The 19,580-nt window shown below is 40.8% G+C and overlaps 1 protein-coding gene across 1 annotated transcript; it reads left to right on the top strand.

The window, feature by feature from the left end:
- The first annotated feature begins 601 nt into the window (after positions 1-601).
- LOC105459533 (gastrula zinc finger protein XlCGF46.1-like) lies at positions 602-3,969 on the top strand. Its single transcript, XM_011705656.1, has 5 exons — positions 602-849; positions 1,190-1,542; positions 1,858-1,939; positions 2,288-2,666; positions 3,566-3,969. Exons 1-5 carry the CDS (start codon positions 736-738, stop codon positions 3,850-3,852), a joined length of 1,215 nt encoding a protein of 404 aa, XP_011703958.1. The 5' UTR covers positions 602-735; the 3' UTR covers positions 3,853-3,969.
- Positions 3,970-19,580: the final 15,611 nt, after the last annotated feature.

Genomic DNA, 19,580 nt, shown 5'->3' with positions numbered 1-19,580 from the left:
ACTGCAATATAAATTACGCTTCGCTGCAATTACACTCATTATTCACGAGGTAATAAAATATCATGGCAAATTCTCTAACAACTTTTGTAATTAATCCGCGTGAGGTCTTAACATGGTTACATCTGGAAAGAAGGAATAGATAACTTAATGGCGTACTGATTTCATAATTGGATCTCTTCGCGTAATTGGATTAATAATACGAATAAATTAGTGCCGAAACCGGCCAATTAGGATAAAGTGATAAACTCGCCGCGCGGTATATATTTCCTCTCCGTGTTCCTCTCGAGACGTTTCTCAAGCAACCTTGCGAACATTTCGGCGCATTTGTATGCTCACGGAGGCAATTATCAAGACTCTGGGTTCAATAACATTATTTTAGAATAAAAATAGAGATAATAAATAAAGCTGAAACATCTACAAAAATTATAAATGTATATTTAAGTTCATTGTTTTCACAGATCTTATTAATAACTACCCAAGAAAATAATTAAAATTTATTTTTAAAATAAAAACTACAGAGAAGCACATTCAGATATTTCGTAGAAACACTTCTTAAAAGTATGTTGAAAATATTATTTTAGTCTACTTTAGAACGATGTTTCCAAAATCTAGACTCCAAAGAAATGCATGTATTCGCTGTTCGATTGTTTCATCAGTTTTGTGTTATGTTTTACGCAACATTTTCCTTGGAAGTTTTTGCGATCTTCTTAGAGACGCATATACTCCGTAAAAACTATGGAGGGTAGGAGTTTCGCTATCAGCGATCATTCTCGACAAAATCAAGTGATATTCGACACAAAAGATCTGGAGATTATCGGGAGCAACAAACCTTGCAAGAATTGTCGCGAAGTATGCCTTCTAGTCCGTATTTGTCCTTAGGTTATGAGTATTATGACATTTCAAAATCCGTTTTCTTATTTTTATTTCAAACTTCATTTAATGCCAAATGCGATCATCGCTTTTGTATGTTATTTTTACAATAGATAGAATAATAAAATTTATAATTGTCATAATAAATTAAATACGCGAAAATACACTCAAGCTTGAAAAAATATAGATACAAAATATTTTACCTTCTATATTAATATAAGGTATAAAAGAACAGTTTAGATAAAATATTACTTATATATTACAATTTTGTATGCAAATTATTTGGTGTATTACATTGTCACTGTTTTCTGTTTTAAAGATTAAAATAAAGACCGAGATCCTGGATGAGATCGAAAATTTTTCGTCCAACGACGAACTGGATATCGAACAGGACGTCAAGAACGTATCGGAAGAAGTATCGCGCCATGAAAATTCTGAACACACCCCAGAATCGGACTGTCAAAGAAATGCAAGCGTTTCACTTTCTCAGAGACAAATGGACGAGTACACCGACTTAAAGGAATACATCGTGGCACTGACAAGAGGGAAGCTTTTAATGTGCAACGTCTGCAGGATCGAATTTCCGAACGAGGTCGAGTTCAAGACTCACATGATTGGACAAAGCCATGGAAAACTTTTCCAGTGCGGATTTTGCTGGAAGCGATTCTCCAGGTATGGACGGAGTGTACCCAAATAATAGAAAAACTTATTTTAACTTTGCATCGTTTATGCGAAAAAATAATTGCATTGTAACAATAAAATATTTACATATAATTAATTTTAAATAAATTAGAATTAGATTCGACCCCAATTTGTAATTTGTAATGTCCCTTTTCATAGAAATTTATTCAAAATAAAAATATACTATTATTACTACGACTATTCAAAACGTATTCCTCAATATTATTGTTTCTTTTACTGGCTTAAAATGGCCTTCATCGCTCTATAGTACTTGATACTAATAATGCAATTACCATTTCCATCAAGATCGTCAACCTTAAAGAATCACCTGCATATGCATTTTATTCCGAAGCCTTTCGCGTGCAGACAATGCGAGCTCCAATTTCAGGTAGTTAATGCTAATAACCATTCGTAGATGTAATGATCTTAATATCAGATCTCTTCGAACTCTTTGCTGCACAAACTGGCGCGCTTACTTTGTATTCCGACTAATGAATGCTTAGCGAAGTACTCTGTTGCATGCGAAAGTACAATCCATCTATCTAATCTGTCGAATAATCTATCAAAAAATCTATTAAATAACATAAAAGTTTAAAAAACGTTTAACAAATCTAAAGAATACGTGAAAAAGATCAGGATGTCCTTTGGACATTTTTTAAACATTTTATAATTTTCACTTGAAAAACTGTTTACTTATCCGAGCAATTAGTAATTGGATGTTGTGACTTTATTACAGACGAAACACGCGTTGAAGAAACACGAAACTGAAGCACACCTCGGCAGAAGAACGTTCGAGTGTCCTATCTGCAAGAAGAAATTGGCGCGCCATCAATCGCTGCGCGATCATAAGTTAATGCACATTAACGTCAGGCCCCACGAATGCACGACCTGCGGCAAGAGCTTCCTGAGGCCCAGTAGCCTCCGGACGCATATGATCGTCCACACCGCGGACTCGCCGTTCGCATGCGATCTCTGCCCGGCGAAGTTCAAGAGATCGTCGGTGCTGAAGACGCACAAGCTGACGCACACGGGCGTGAGAAGATTCGAGTGCGACATCTGCAAGCATCGTTTCCACCTGAAAGGCGCACTGAAACACCACATACTGGCGCATTACGGTGAGCTTGTGAATATTCTCACAACTTCTTTGCACCTGGCGGAGGAAGCCGAAGGTGTCTGCCGCCTGATTAGACCGTTCTGCCGTACACGGGAGAGATCGCGCTATTTATATCTCTGTTACCTTTTCCCCCTTTCCCTTATCGCGCGCGGCGAGGCCGCAAGACCATTAACTTCTCATATATAAATCCAACGAAGCGTTTACTCTGCGAAACGTATCGCCGCGGACAAAAGAATTTTTCGAGATAATCGGAAGCTCGGTTCACAACACGTACAAACGATCATGCATAAACGTATTTTTCAATGTACTTAACGTACGCATACGTTACGCGCTTCTCGCGCGACCTGGGCGTTCCACGCGCGGCGGAAATGTATTATTCCGGACTTTTAATTAACCTCTGTCTAACCGGGGTGAACGTATGGAAGCGAACTCCTCTCTTCGCCGCGAATCAACTCGCTACTTAAAAAGTTCATTCTTTCGCGGCTTCGAAGTTATCGCGGTTATTAATATTGTGCGTTTGTAATTACTTTGCATACAGACAAGTTGATAATTGTTAGTCAGTGAATGATTTATACATGGCCATATATATGCAATATTGAATAATATATTCTACATTACGTAAAAATGTTGAACATTATATAAGAATTTTTCTTTCTTTCTACAATGTCGAGATTTTAACTTGCAAAATGTTAAAAGGAAATGATTAAGAAACCGAAGAAGATTAGCATTTGAGATCAAACATGTTATCCTTAAAAATTTGATATATATATAATATATAAGTCTAATTTTTAAATCAAATTCTTGCGCTATGTTATAAGAGTTGAAATATTTTAAACTTGTGTTTTTTTTTCGAATTTTGAAAAATAGAAAAACATTAATAACTTTTACTTCGATTTGCAGGTATCAGGCCCTATAAATGTGAAGATTGCGGCAAGAGATACAGAAGATCTTGGGGTTTGAAGGTGCACAGATATCGGCATACCGGCATAAAGCAATTCGAATGCGACTTGTGCAAGATGCGCTTCAGCGTGAAGACGAAACTTGCAAATCATATTTATACGCACACCGGCGAGAAACCTTACAAATGTAATATCTGCGGACGTCAGTATGGCGAGAGATATCAACTAAAGGCGCACAGATGCACGAAATTGTTCAACGACAATCCGTTGAAATTGAATACTTCTTAAATTTTATTCTTTTAATCGAAATTATCGAAAAGTCTGATAAGAATACATCAATAGAACTGGCGCATTATTGAACGTATAATATTGTATTGTAATACATATACATATACGAGTAAAAAAATACTGTACATCTTGTAAATTTTTAATTTTTCTACTGTACCGAGAACATGTTGAACGTGTTGAATAATAACGCGGATATTGAAGTAAAAATACGTCGGGAATAAAAATAAGTCGGAAAAACATATCGTGCATTTCACGGTACAATTTTAAAGTCTAGATACTGTCCGCGCGATTAATTTAATTATTGACGGTCGCGATTGCTTGTAATAAAACTCGTTTCCTCGGCTCGATACAATGGCCGGTCGCCATTTCATTCGTGATCAAATCTACCATCAGAGATCCCATCCGCGTTTGCATGTCCGTGAAGCTTAATAAGGCATAGCCTTAATAAGCACTTCGCCGCAGAACAAAACACCGATTAATCCCAGACTGGACCGATACGGATTGGTTTCCAGCTCGGAGCTGCCGACTCGCGCGGGATAGGCCGGCTTAGGTTCGTCATCAACTATCGTATATAATCACAGTCTTTATTCGATATTGCTCGAACGTGACCGCCGGGATCATCGAACGGTGCAGCAAAATTAATGCAACTTTCGAAGACGTAACGCAGTCCTTTGGAAATAATTATTTACTTCGAAGGCATACACTCACGTTTCGTTATAACGGCGGTTTATGTTGCTTAGACATCCAGTATAATCGTTTACGTAACTTCTACATGAAGAAAGTAGGCTTTATCGACGGCATCTAAAAATTAATTGCCTCTTCGTCTTGATCTCAAAACCTACGTTGTCAGGCAGGCAAAATAAATCATACGATATCGCACACGATAAAAAACATTTTGCATTTGTGTTAGAAACGGACCACTCAAGTCCTTGTTTAAATTGTGTGTTGTTGAATTGTTAACATATTCGAGTGTTACTTTCTAACATATTCATCTTATGTTAAATTAAACATAAAAAATTAAGTGGACCGTTTTTGGGACACATAAAATGTGTTAAATTTAACACAAATTTTCCAGCTGCACGATCAGTTCATCTCTATTACTTTCTTAATAGACAAGTACCTTTAATAATATTCAAAATTAATTATATATAAACAATTTTATTTTAACTGTAATTTTCAATTGTTTAAACGAGCTATTTATTAAGATAAAAGTCAATAACTTAATGTAAATCAGATAATTATTGTATGTACCACGTGTAATTATTTAGAATACTAATGTAGCGTTTTTAGTGGTTTCGAGAGAGAATATCTCGAGCACGTGGATCCTGCTTATGTCGCCGCACGTGAGAATGGTGCTTTAAGGTGCGTGGACACAGCAGGGGCTCGTACGCGGTACACCGAGATTCTCCGCTTCTTATCAGATCGCATCTCTGATTCGCGTGTCTTGCGGCTAAACTCTTTGACAGTGCCGACACGTATCTGCCTTCTGACCCCGTTTCTCTATTTCGACGCGGCAGAAAGCAAGCAAAAAGAAAGCATTTTCATCATTTAAATCATACTGTCAATAGACATTTCGAAGAAACAACGTAAAATGCATAAAGCAAGATCATACAAATGTATTCTAAATTTATTTTGAAATCCATTGATATATAAACGTTACTGCGTGCGAGATACTATTGAAAAATGCCAAGCATATATGTAAGTGACTCAGTGCAGTTTCATTTCATAAAACTGCATATCTTGTAGTCGATGTAGTGCAAAATGCAAAGTAATATGCCGAGTATCGCTGCTTTTTTAAATATGTTTAAGATTGATGAATAAACTTTCAAAAAGTGATTATTCTAAAGTAACTAATCGACATATCCTCGATATATAGCGTAAGTTTGGTGCATCTTTAGACGAGACTCGGTCCGCTTGAGCGCGACTCGGACATCACAGGTTGCCTCCTCGCAACAATGCGATTTAAATACGCGGATTTCGCGTTCATATCTCTCGCCTAATTATGCCTGCGCTTCGCGAAATCTACGATCTGACTGTTCGCGTACGAGCGTTACACACAGCGGCACGCAGAGAGTCACGCCAAGTCCTAATTATTTAGATAGCGATCATAGTGGTTTAATTATTCCCACTCCTTTCTATCGCTGCTCCGTTCGCCGGTATGGTAATGGCACTTAATGCAGATAGCAACACCGATACTATTTGCCGTACCGGTTACTAATTGCAAGCTCACAATTATTATGCGCGCATCCAGCGAACGAATGGATTTGGAAACTCGGAAAATATACGTAACGATACGGCAGTCATCATCCCCGTTATGTATTTCTGTTATATAATACGGTCAGCGTTTTTCCGGCCAGCTGACACAATGCGGGGAAATGCTTTATTTATGTAAATTTATTAATTAGAAGTAGATGAATATATACATAATATATTAATATATACATATATATATTAATATATATAATTAATATATATACATAATAAATTATAAAACGTTAGCAGAATAACGCAACGTAAAGAATAAATTTTCTTACATTGAAATTTGAAATACGCGATTACGTATATATTTGTTAAGATTAATAATCTAAATTATTTGTAACGGTATTGAACGTAAGGATGAATCACGTAATTGCCGGTCAATCTATCTGTTTCGCTCGAAGTTGGACTGTTCCCAAGGAACTGTAGGAAAGAGCAACGGGTGGTTCGGCGGATCCGTAAAAGAAAAATGGGACGGAGCATATTAAATAACGACGATGTCGATTAGTATTGACAACGGCGATTAAAGAGGCCGAATTGCCAGTCGGTAATGACCGAGCTGGCTGTGCAAGCAGTGAGCACTGTAATTTCATTGATAATATTTAAATACGGGCTTTTGATAGCTGTCTTCTCTCGGCTGGCATTAGCGCGGGCCCCGAAGGGCCCCATGGCCCCCCTCCCCCTCCATCCCCTTGAGAGAAGGGCGCAGGAGGCGTACTATTTATCGACCTGGTACCATCATTATTTCATCGAACTCTTTCATCGCCTTGCCTGGTTAATCGATAACCCCGCAAAGAGACGAAAGTCGACCTCCGACGCGAACTAATTTGACCGACCATTTGAATTAAAACAAAAGATTGTTTTACAATACTTTTGCTATAATTAATGTATTTTTAATTCAGAAAGTCCATGCGCGTTTCCGGATTTCGACCGCGGGTCTTACAAAATAATTTGAGGATACGTTCTTTGGAGGAAATAGGCGTGAGAGATCGGCCGTACAAAATGTTGTGCAGACGATTGTTATTTGCTTAAATATACATACAAATTATTTAACGCACGACTGCGTCTAGCAGGGCTTTAATTAGCGCGACTCCACCTGATCGTAATCGCCGCGCTACGCAACTCTAGGGTTAATGTGCATTTAATTCACAATACGGAGAGAAACAGCGCGGATAGCATGACCGGCGAGATTCCTTAGACTTTTCATGTTTGAGATCCGTCAGCCAACGCAATCTATAATTTAAGCACTGACAAAGCGTAATTGTTCTGTTCCCAAGAAGGTTCTGATGTGTAACGCAAAAAGATTATGCCTCCTTATGCACCTGAGAAATATTATAATTAACATATATTCGCATGCATAAAATGTATGATGCACTGATTATGAAAATAATATCGATAAAATCGTTTTCGGAGGAATCATACGCGTTAGTTATCTTCGGGTTCGGAAACGGTAACTTTTTACAACGTACAAACCACAAAATTAAAAAGTTAAACGCACTTCTATGTCACTGAAATGCAATCGTATGTTTAATACTTGTTATATAATATTAATATTTGGTATAGATAGTGCTTTCAATTTAAATAAGACGCAAATTGCCTTTCGATACTAAATTGTTGAATGCATATTCGAAGAGAGGGACAATTGCAGGCGGATGGACGGGGTTTTTGCACGCGGATGTAATCCGATACAATCTAATTGGATATGAAATTAAGTCAACGAAATTCCGGCAAAAATCCCAGCGGTGCGGCGAAATTTGAAATTTATATCTACTGCCTGCGCAAGCGGATTGTTTCGCGTAAGCTGATGCATTCGTCATCTTTTTCTGCCGAGTAAGAGTCTGCTGAGTGCATAATTGCGCTACTACACAGTCTCCTTGAGCGACGAGCATCACGATCATTCATTGAGAAGCTTCGATTCGCTCGTGCGTCATTTAAAAAATGTTTAGTCAAGGTAACATTTCTTGCAGCATGAGGAAATTGAACCTATTTGCATATAAACTAGCGAATTGAAAATATCTAGTATTGCGTACAATAAATAAATATTGCAATTATATAAATGTACATAAGAATGCAATTATGTAAATTTATAAAAATAAGATAATCTGCAGACTAACATTTATGCAATATTGATGAATCAAATTTACACCAACAATAGGTCATAATAAAAAATAAAATTGCTTTAATATTCTACGTCGCGAAATTTTCTTTCTAAGATACGATATGCTGTTTCAATCGATTCATGACGATCGCAACAGCATACTCGGACGATCCTATTACAGATCGATCGATCTTCTGCGAGCTTATAACGGTTCACAATCACGAGACGACGGAGATGTCGCGTGTTTGATCGCCGCACCCAACATCTGTACCGTTGACGTGAATGACGATAGGTTTTCGACGATTCATTTCGTCTGGCTATGTTCCAGTCCGGTCATGCGGCTTTCATACTAGGTTTTATTAATATCCGTCTGAAGCAGATCTTACTCGGTACATCGAAGCTCTCTCATTACGAGATAATTCAAGTTTCCAAAGAATTGTAAAAGATACTTTTTATCGATCTGTATGCCTACTATGTTATACATGCAATTTTGTATAATAAATATGCTGATTATAAAAACAAATTTTATAGTGTTCTCATGCGGTAATCTTTGGAAATTAGAAGTCTTTTTAAAACAGTATTTAATCGTGAAACCCGATTCGCGCGCTGCGACCGTTCGCTTCGTGAAGTGGAAGTATCGCGGTGTTTTCGGAAGGCGAAGAAGAGATAGACAAAGAAAAACAAGAGAGAGAGAGAGAGAGAGAGAAAGAGAGAAAGCGCGGCGCTTCTTCTTGCCGGTCGGTCCCTCGTTTCGATGTAGGTAATCATGCGCCGCATTCCCCGAGTGCCGCGGAGATTTTCGGTTTCATTGTATGCGAGGGGTTGTACCTGAACCCCGAGGAGTCCTCTCCCGGACTGAAGGCAGGAAAAAGAGAAGCCGCGAGGCGAGGAAGACGTCGCGGAAAGAAGGAGAGAAAGGACCCAATGTCGCGGACGAAGAAAGAGGAAGAAGAAGAAGAAGAGGATCGCGGGCGGACGGATGAAGGAAAACGTGGGGGCGGGGAAGAGGAGAGGGGGGGGGCGAAGAGAAGAGGAAGCTGCCGGCAGATCCATCGTCCGTCTCCGTGGAAGCAAACGACGCAAAAACTGGCGTGCATTGTCCCCAACTGAGAGCACGGAAAGAGAGATTCAGAGAAGAGAGAGGAAGATTGTCCGGCAAAGAGAGTAGCCAGAGAGAAACGAAGAGTATTTCTGTGTTTCATCGCAGTGAAGCTAACGCATACCAACCTCCGGGGCACCACGTCCTCCTACCGAGAAAAGAGTGAGGGTAGCGAGGTGGAGGGAAGCGCGGTCAATTTGATTTTTAAATGCAAACAAATCTACATCGTGGCAAAAGCGCCGCCGACCGACGTTATTCTGCTATCGACCGCCGCTGCCGCGGAGAGGGAAGGCTTGATGCCGAAGCGTCATCGCCATCCCGCTGGACTTTTTTTTTTTTCAATCATCAAATACCGCTATCGAGACTCTCACTGATCCTTATTCTTCTCCGCTCCTTTCGCCGTTCTTCCCCATTCGAAGGAATTCCCGCATCCTTCGCGATTGATTTCTCTCACGGTAATTGTTAGAATCACTATTAAGAATGCATGTAAGTCTTGCGTCCGGTTTGAAAATAGAAAAGAAGCAGAATGGAATCCGGGAAAGAGTTAAGTTTATGATTTAAACATTGATAAATTAAATTTAAATTTTCGATGGAAACGAATTAATGTTGGTACTATTGTCAAGAGTGCCTCTGGACTTATCGCGCATTTAGAAAATTTAATCAGAAAGCAATTTTTAAAATAAATCTAAAATTAATTTACAATTATATGTGTATGCGTGTATATTTATAAAAATTTACATATTATGAACAAGCGAGAACTAAAAATGCATATAAATTAAGCTCTTAATAAAGATTTGGGAATACTTCGAACTGTCCTGGGGAAATGCTTTGTGAACTGAAAGCCTTTCTCACCACGCACCTCGAGAAATATTCATCAACGATTTGTCGCCGGCCATATCTTTGCTCTGCCTCGATTTCTTCCCGGTCCCGGAGCAGCGGCGATCGGAGGGGGGGAAAAAAAGAGCCGGCCGGGCGAGTCCTTTGGTTCCAAGTAGGGTGTAATTACCGCTTCCGACGATGAGAGGAACGACGTCGGCGCTTGTCCCAACATTGCTGCATGTGCACGCCGACGTTCATAAGTTATGAAACTGGCGGATAAGGCCCTCTGCCGCTGCTCTCCCACCCGCGTAGGTTACTCGCCGCGGAAGGAAGGAGCAAGATGAGCGATAGGTCGGCCCAGAAGTCCGAGAGAAGAGTGGGATGTTGCGGTAATCGAGATGGCTGAAGGCACAGAGAGAAAGAGAGAGAAAGAGAGGCTTGGGAAAGGGTGGAAGGAACATAATTGCCGATGGATTAATGAGACGGCATAATTGCACGATAAATGACGATCGTTTTATTAGGCGCTTTCGACAGGGACTCTGTCGAAGTCACGGTACACACAGAGGACACCGCTCTGTCGCGATCGCATATTATTATGAGAACGAGGGGCTACTCGGGGCGCGGTAGGTATGTCAGGCTGGTCAGAAATGACAATTACCGAAGACGCTCTTAAACGTACCCTTCTCGTCTCCCATCTCGATACGAGAGCACGCGGAATGCAATGTCATTGCTGACGGCGTTACTGTACCAGGCGGAGACTTCCACGCAACATTGAAATTTTTAGTCACGTCTAAAGAATGTGTAGAGAAAATCTAAAAGACAAGAGCGTTTTCCTCAGACTCTTCTTAGCATGATATCATTTGTACATATATATTATTGAAATAATTATGAATCGGTTAAAAGTATACTGACAGTGATATATAATTTCTATTGTCCGATTCAAAAAGAGATATTGATTATTGCTGTTTTCTGCGATCGACACTGCTTTTAATTCCCTTCCTGGAGAACCTCCAAGAATGTCGAAGAAAACTAGTTCTCTTCCACGCGCTGGTATCCATTTCATACCAGCTCAATCTCTAGGCTGCCCTCGTATCCCCGGTCGTCCAGAGCCGTTGGCTTCTTGGAGATGAGGGAACTAAAAACCCGCGGACGCGCTCCGCAAAGGAACATTTAAATGATGTCGCCGTCGCGGCTCAAGTTGAGAAAGAGACAGGAAGAAAGAAAGAAAGAGAGTCACCGGCAGGAATAACTCAGAGCGGCGCGCGCTTTCCCCTCCGTCCCGTCTTGTTTCTCGCTCGTCTCCTCTGCCACCGAAGGGAAAGGCTAGAGACGAGTTAGATGGACGGACGGAGGAAGAGGACGCGGCTCACAGTCAACGCGGTCCAGAGTGACATCGCGGACTCCCTTCTGCATTCCCCTCTCTCCTGATATTCACCGCGATCCGCCGCCGCTTCTTTCCGCTCGCTCCACGTCGGTGTTCCACGTGACGAAAGGAGAAGTGGAGCGAGAGGTAGGAAGAGCGGGCGGCGGAAGAAGAAGGAGGATGCTAATCAGATGTGCCGACAGCGGCGGCGACATCAAAAGCGGGTAGCGTCAGGGCCTTGTCACCAGCTCTCTCGGAGACCGCGCACCGGCCTCGCCTTTATTTGAATGCGCTATCGTCGGGATATGCGATGATGACGAGCACGGTTTTTTGGAATCCCCGGAGGCCGACGGTACGACGAAACGGCGTAAGTATGATGGGAATTGTTTCTGGAATCTAGATGGGAACTAAAGAGGAACACGGGCAGCGTCGATCGTCCGCGAATTGTCATTTTGATTATGAGATAGTAGAACAACGAAGCCGCGGAGATCAAACGAAATATAAATGTTTTTTTTTTTTTACGTTTAACGCTAAAAATTACATGTTATATTTATTAATTTGTCAATCAATCGATACGCGCGATTAAATAAATAATTAACAGCCTTTTGCGTGGATAAATATTAGAACGATTAGCAGACTGCCAATGGATATATGTGAAGAGGAAGCTCTCCAGACTATTGATATCCCGTTTATATGAGCAAGGTGGGAATTTATTATGTAGTCGCACGCGCTCGAGGCAATGATCGGATCTCAAATCAGCGGGGATAATTGCAAGGTTTGCGACTGGTTGTTTAGCGAACGTCGCGTCCTCGTGTTACGGAATAATTACGCGGAGCTATTAGCGCCACGGTGCTACGCCATGGTAATTTTGTCTATGTCTACGATCTACAAGCCGGTAAATGTTCTCTGTAATTATTTCCGTATGTGTTTCTAAATATATGCAGCATCGTGTGTTTTAATATGTACTCCAATTTATATAAATCGTAAGCTTATTGTATTATATTAATTTCGTGTTAAACCGGAAAACAGCATATTCGTTAATATCATAGAAATTAAAATGGATGATGACATTTACATGTTGTAATTGATCGTAAAAATAAAAAATGTGCCTAAGAAGGAAACAATAAAAATTAGATTAGACTATCATGGTGTTAAACATCCATGTAGAGGACATTGGAGTATTTATCACTTTACACGTAATATCCACTAATTAATCGAGTTACAGAAAACAGATTAAAATAGAAAACACGCTTTCTTTTCGTTTAATCTTAAAATGAAAATTTGTCGCGATATATATAATTGTCTAAACTCAAGTTTCAGCTCAATTTTTTAAAATAACAGTTCTTTATATCAAATTAACACTGCCTAAATTATCCAACGTAAATATGTAAGAACAATTTCCCGCAACCAAATCGTTTCTACGATATTGCTCTGATTCAGTTCGGATATTCGATATTCAAATGACGAAGCTCTATGAATAAAATTTGAACATTACTATGAAACTAATGACATACCTTCAGATACGTGTATACGAATGCGCATTAAATAACGCTTACGCCGATATGCGCGCGCGCGCGCGTATACACCGAAGAAATATATTATATCGCACAGGAGAGAGAGCGCGCGAGCTGGTTAGGGTTAAGAGCGGGGCATAAAGATGTTGTTTGAAGCGTCGGACACCTGTGCCCCGGCCTGCCCAGCTCTGCATACGGTCCGCTTCCCCTTCCTCTTCCACCATCTCTTCCTCGTTCCGAGATTTCTCTTCCTCGCGCGATCCTTATACCTCTCCTTCATCCCGCGAAATGCCATAACATACGCTGCCGCCCGGCAACCGTGTCTATGTGGAAGCAACACGCACGTTAACGTTGCACGGTAACGTACGCTCAGCGTTACACGTAACGTACGGAGTATCCTGCATTAAGATGCAGACGATGATAAGGACGACTTTACGATCTCACGCTCCGACGATTCATAGCCCGGCCGATGTATGAACGGTCGTCGTTTACCGGTCTTCTCGCGCTGCATCCCGAAGTCGGGCTGCAGCATCCACGCGCTTGATCCTCGCTTTCGCGGGCGAGCGAGCGAAAAAAAAGAGTATTCTCTCGGTGAGTATCCGCCCACCACGGTTCCGACGGATTGATTATGGATCAACGACGCGGACTGTTGTCGAAAGATATGTTTAATATGTCTGCTATTTCGACTTCCACTTGCGTAACACGTTTATCTACGTATCTATTATTGTTATGCCTAAATTTATCTGTGAATGTTAATTTGTGTCGCATCAGAACTGAACAAAGTTGATATAAATACGTTACAAGATATCTCACACATACACATACATATGCAAATACGGATATTTACGACTCTAAAATATTAAAATATGTAAATATGTCAGGCGAGATAAAAATTCAATTAGACATTTAGATAAAGAAACTTCTAAGGATCTCGTGCAGAGAACTTGCCGTTTAACATATTAATTTTCTATCCTAAGCACACTTTCTGATCTCATCATTATCGCGATGCACTTCCTATCATCTTTTACACAAATATACGCCTAGATCTGGATGGGATAGGCTCGTTACGTTCGTAACAAAAGACGGCTTATCATTGGCAAACATGCGTGCGAGATACAGATGTACGGGCAGCGATACAACGTAGCGAGCGCGATGACGCCCGGTGGATACATCCGAGGGGTCCTGGCGCATCCTGTTGCATATTTCACCTCGAGAACCCTTTTAGCCGTTTCAGCGTGGCTACGGGCGCACGGGCGTGTAAATCAAACGCGCGCTGCCCGCTTGTAAATCTCCGGGTAAATACACACCGCCGAGATAATTTACGCAGCCGCCGAGTGCACTCTCGCCCCTCCTCTCCCTCTCGATTCCTTTTCTCACTCTGTCTCTCTCGCTCTCTCGCTCTCTCTCTCGCTGTCTCTCTATCTCGTATCCTTCGGACGAGTCGGTTTTTCGGACCGTGCCGACGTTGGACTCGAGTGTCCCGGAAGGCGAAGCCCGTCAGGACTCCTCGTTATAGCGAGCCGATCGTTACGCCAGACATCGATACGCTGATAATTTGCGACGCGCCGCGTATTATATTCCTTTCGTCTTCGAGATCGTGTTTGTGTTACTCGTTGCACCATTATCGGCGCGCGTAATACTCGGGATCTGTTATCTAAATGAGAGTACTTCTTATCGAAAACTAAATAACTTTTACGATTATATTTTTTCTTTCGACGACCAGTGCCTCCATGCCTCCTGCTTTTATGCATGTTTCAAAGGAACTTCGTTTCGAGGCACTTATTACGATCGTATAATTACGGGCGACGTATGCGGAGTCATAAATTCCCGGTGATTCCCCTTGACAAGCGGCGAAGCCCCGATGAAAAATATCGCGAATCTTATCAGACGCGGTGCGAGCTGAGATCATCCGTTAAATCACCCGCTCGTATTTTATCGTATCGCGCGCACCTTTCGCACGCCGTAACCGTTGTACAATCCGCGGGTATCTAATGCACGTGCTGCGCACCGACCAGATGCATCGAGATGCACGATCTGTCCGGGCAAAACGCTTCGGCCGCCGGTGAATGGAGGCAGCGAGGCGACGACAGGTGGGCCAGTTCCTTGATAAATGAAGTGAGAACTCGCGGCTACTTATCCACCGATGCATCAAATCTGTCTACGCCGGCGGATCGTCCGTATTAAAAGTGCATCTCGTATTCTACAATCCGGTTTATTCTCTCTATCGTCTCAGGTTTCTTCACCCGTTCTGACGAGATGGAAACATTTCAACGGCTGATAACAGCGATAACGACGCATCACGCTGACACGTGCACTACTCTTATGCTGACTCTGCAAATATTTTTTTTACGTATATAATTACTGTTCGCATAATACTAAAATTATATTTGTTACGTTACTATTTCTATATTTGTACGATGCAATGAAAAAAAAAAACTGATTGTAAAAATTGTAATTCGCTGCATTACACAATCATTCGAACTTTCCAACGTCAGGCGATGCAGCTGCTCAGGCATGATAAGTTTTCAATTAAAAGTTACAGGATTAAATACAGTACTGCGTTTGCTTAGTACATTGTTCAAGTCGCGTCTTTATTACGATTGCGCCGGACGCCCTGGAATATCGTCCGTTGGGCGTCCTGCTGGGCACGGGATCTAGCATCGAGCGCGGCGGCCGAAGTTGCATCCTCGTAAGTCGCGTCGTACTCTCGCGCCGAGGGCGCGCATATGCGCGTTATGCGCGTTCACGCGCACGCGGCGACTTCACTTTCACGTTATTTATCACTTCGACTTGCCGATGCACGCGCGCTTTTCGAGCGGTATGCGCAGAAATTATGTCCCCCGACTCTATGTCGTTCCACCTCCGCGGGGTCAGGAGGTCAGCCCCCGACATCCTGGATGATTCTTACCGCGTACAATGATACTTTTCTCGCGAACATTTGAATCAATGCGAAACAATGATCGTAAGAATCATATCTACTGCACTTCTACACGATCCCCGAGATAAAACGCGCATAGTATTTCTTCAGTTGCAATTGTGTTATATATGACATATATTTATAACATTATCCTATCATTCTATTTAGATACGCCATAAATTTGATTTCAATAGAGACTTTTGTATCATGTATATTACTATGTTCCTAATATTCTAAATATATTATACAATTAATTAACAGCGGTATATATTATTTAAAATCATTGATCACATCTTTTGGACAGCCACTCTTTATGTAAATTATTCAAAATTCTTTAGCACTATCCGTATTGTGAATGCCAATCTTTATTTGCACTTCCACCTTCATCTATGGGTACATCTCCTTCGGCCAATTTACCACACTTGTCGATCGACCGATCGTGAATTACCATCGTGCAAAACCTCGAATTGGTCGTGCGTCGATAAATGTACGTAAGTCTCGGTTTCATTTTCGCCGGGAGCGCCGGGAATCCTTTGCTGCACCCCGTACACAGCCACCCGGGTGCCAAAGTATAAGGCTCGTAACACCCTTCACGATCGGCTGTGCTAACGACTTTTAGATCATTAGTTACTGAAACTACCAATACAATTATCGGGCCTGGATATTTATTCCCTTAATCTCAGCCCCGAGACTCCGACCAAGATTGCCGACCACGAGCAATTCGGGGAGGCCATTCCCGTTGTTTAGACCTATCGGCGTAGGTATCCCCGTGGCTGTCTTTTATCCGGGCGCGTTATACCGTAAGGTCTTAATTAAGCCGTCGATTATCATAATAAACCGCGGCGCGTAAGCGCTTCTTCGTTCGCTTTCTTGATCCGGATGATTGATTGCACCGACGCGATTTTCAACTTTTTCTAGCATTCCGCGAAAATTATACGGACCGTCCGTGAGACTTTTGCAAGATTTCGGTGGCAAAATTCGTTTTCTTTGTATCAAAAACGATTAGCGAACGATCAGACAAATTATCTGCCAAATTCCTAAATATTTAAGAATGATAATAACACGATAATTATTTTTTTTCAACGTTTATCATGATGGCATTATAACGAGCAGAAAAGTGTTTTTGTATTAAACCAAAAAAAAAGGCAATATAGTGAGAAACAGAAAATATTTTGATATAATATTTCAAAGAAAATGTTTTATTAAAAAAATTACGCTAAACAAAAATTTATCAATTATATCTATTTATAATATGACGTATTTTTTTTTAATGCTTTGCGTTACTCTTGAATTTTAAATGTTTGCTCTTTAAACACTGTTCATTATTTTTATTATAAAAAGCACAATAGATTTTTTACACTATATTAAATACAGAATTCAATTTTCTTAACATAAAAAGATTCACGAATTCAAAAAGTCAAAGCTAGCCCGTACAAAAGTTGAAAAAATTAATATTATGTTATATTTAGAGAATAAACGCGCATTGACAAATACCACGTGACAATTAACGATTTCTGGCCGGCAGCTGATGACACCGCGCAAAAGAAAGAGAATCAAGAAAACTCCCGCTTTCTTTCCCGCCACCGTGCGGCTGATTTACCGTGGTGTGTGTCTTCTATTGGGTGGGAGCGAGGAAGCGGAAGAGGAGCGGGAATTCATTCGACGGCGTTTGCAGAGCAAAGAAGTCATTATATTTTCTCGAAGCGTCGCGAGGAGCTTAATCAAGGTGGCAGCCGAGCGGAATCAGCAAGGACCCCATCAGTTTTACGTTTCGTCCTTTTTTCTCCGCGGATTCCAGCTCCTTTATCGTCGAGCGCTCAGACCCCAGGGACTCATTGTCCAACCTAATAACCGCAACTTTTAATTGAATTTGCGACCGACGCGAGTCAACTTTCGGCTCTCTCGACCCGTTCTGATTGGCGATCGTCTCCGTCAATTAGTCATCTGGTCCTGTACCTTCCGGATTTCCTCCGACTATCTTTAATACTCATATCAATCGAGATATGAAGCTAAACATCTTGCTCTATTGTTTTATCCTGGCTCATTAATAGGTCACCAATTATATTTTCTTCAACGAGTTATACTGTAAAGGATTAAACCGTATACGATTCTAATGTTATCCAACTGTCACATCTTCATTCGCAATTTAAAAAAAAAAAAGATGTATGTACACTGATTTTGTTGTAAATAAGTAAAACGAAAAAGCTGCTCAAGAAAATATGATCGCATCTTTCTCGGTATATTTAAACACGCCAATTATTGTCCCCGCGGGGAATTCGGATCGACATTGTCAATCCAACTCGACACCAGAGAGGAACGACCGGCTTATTTGTTTTAATTGGCGTTTCGAGTCCCGCGAATCGAACATAGAGGATCGTGCACCGACTGACGGCGACAACGGCTGATGGATTATTGTGATTATGTTGTTGTTGCTGGAATTATAACCGATGATGCAGCAGCATCACGAATGAATAAAATGCCCGCTTGCATCCCAAATGGTGATCGAAACTCACGGAAAACGATATAATTTCGATGAATTCCGACTTCCATGCTATCGATCGGTATGCTTTCTTACAGTTTATGTAATTGGCACCATTGTAAAGTTAATAAAAGAATACTAAATAAATGCATATAATATCTTATTTCTAATGTTCGACGAACATTGGTACAAGATTGATGTAATAATTGTAAAATTAATATTTAACAGTATATTATTAAAATATTATTAAAGTAAACAATAATTATAGATTTCATCATTTTCCTATAATGAAATTCTGATAATAAAATAGAACATTGACAAAATAAATTCATCTTCAATATATAATATCTTATCGTTTCTCTCTCTCTTTCTTTCCCTCTCCCTTTTCGCTTTTATTTTTACACTAACTTATTAATTCGCGCGATGCTTACGGTAACAGCTGACTCGCGTCGCTGATGGAAGGGATAGACGAGCGGTGTAACGGGAGAAGAAGAAGAAGAGAGCGGATTATGTCCGCTCGAGTGTGCGCGTCTGCACGCACCTGACGAGAAGCGCATCGGCTAAAAGAAGAGAATGGCCGTTAATTACAATACATGATTCGCTTAATTGCATTCTTTATGCAGCCGCTTAGCCGGAGCAATTTCTTTCGCGATGTAGTAGTAGTAGCCGCGAGCGTGTCGCGAAGAAGTTGCAGGGTCAGTATCATCTTCGCCCGTCGGTCAACAGCTCTGTCGTTACCACGATTGTTTCGCGAGCTATCGATAGGAGAATTATTTTCTTCCAACGATTTCCAATGATATTATTTATTTAATCTAAAATTTCATATCGCATATTCTAATTGTTGTATTCTTCTTATATACCTCGATTTCACGAAATCTTCTAAGACAATCAGTTATAGTGTTTTGCTAGATTTTATTTTTATAATTATAATTAAATTATAATCGAGAAGGATGTAGAAAGAAAAAAGGAAAGAAAAAACGACAGAGCTATAATTATGCGAACATTAGTCAGTTGAGTCCATTGATTTTTTCAGAAACTATAGAATTCAAGCAGTTGGATTGTCTCCCTCAAGATGGCAGAATCAGCTCTTTATTTTATGCATTGAATCTTCGCGGAAAGAGAGAGAGAGAGAGAGAGAGAGAGAGAGAGAGAGAGAGAGAGAGAGAGGGGGAGATATAATATG

Source organism: Wasmannia auropunctata, unplaced genomic scaffold (genome assembly GCF_000956235.1).
Source record: "Wasmannia auropunctata unplaced genomic scaffold, wasmannia.A_1.0 LD334185.1, whole genome shotgun sequence".
Taxonomy (NCBI): Eukaryota; Metazoa; Arthropoda; class Insecta; order Hymenoptera; family Formicidae; genus Wasmannia; species Wasmannia auropunctata.
Note: the sequence above shows the minus strand (reverse complement) of the source record. Positions and strands in the feature narration are given on the sequence as shown.

Bases quoted from the DNA above. Each gene is read 5' to 3' on its own strand.
- LOC105459533 (XM_011705656.1), top strand. From the start codon at position 736: ATGGAGGGTAGGAGTTTCGCTATCAGCGATCATTCTCGACAAAATCAA. The intron at 1,940-2,287 runs GTAGTTAATGCT...ACTTTATTACAG, and splicing joins AATGCGAGCTCCAATTTCAG to ACGAAACACGCGTTGAAGAA. The intron at 2,667-3,565 runs GTGAGCTTGTGA...TTCGATTTGCAG, and splicing joins CCACATACTGGCGCATTACG to GTATCAGGCCCTATAAATGT.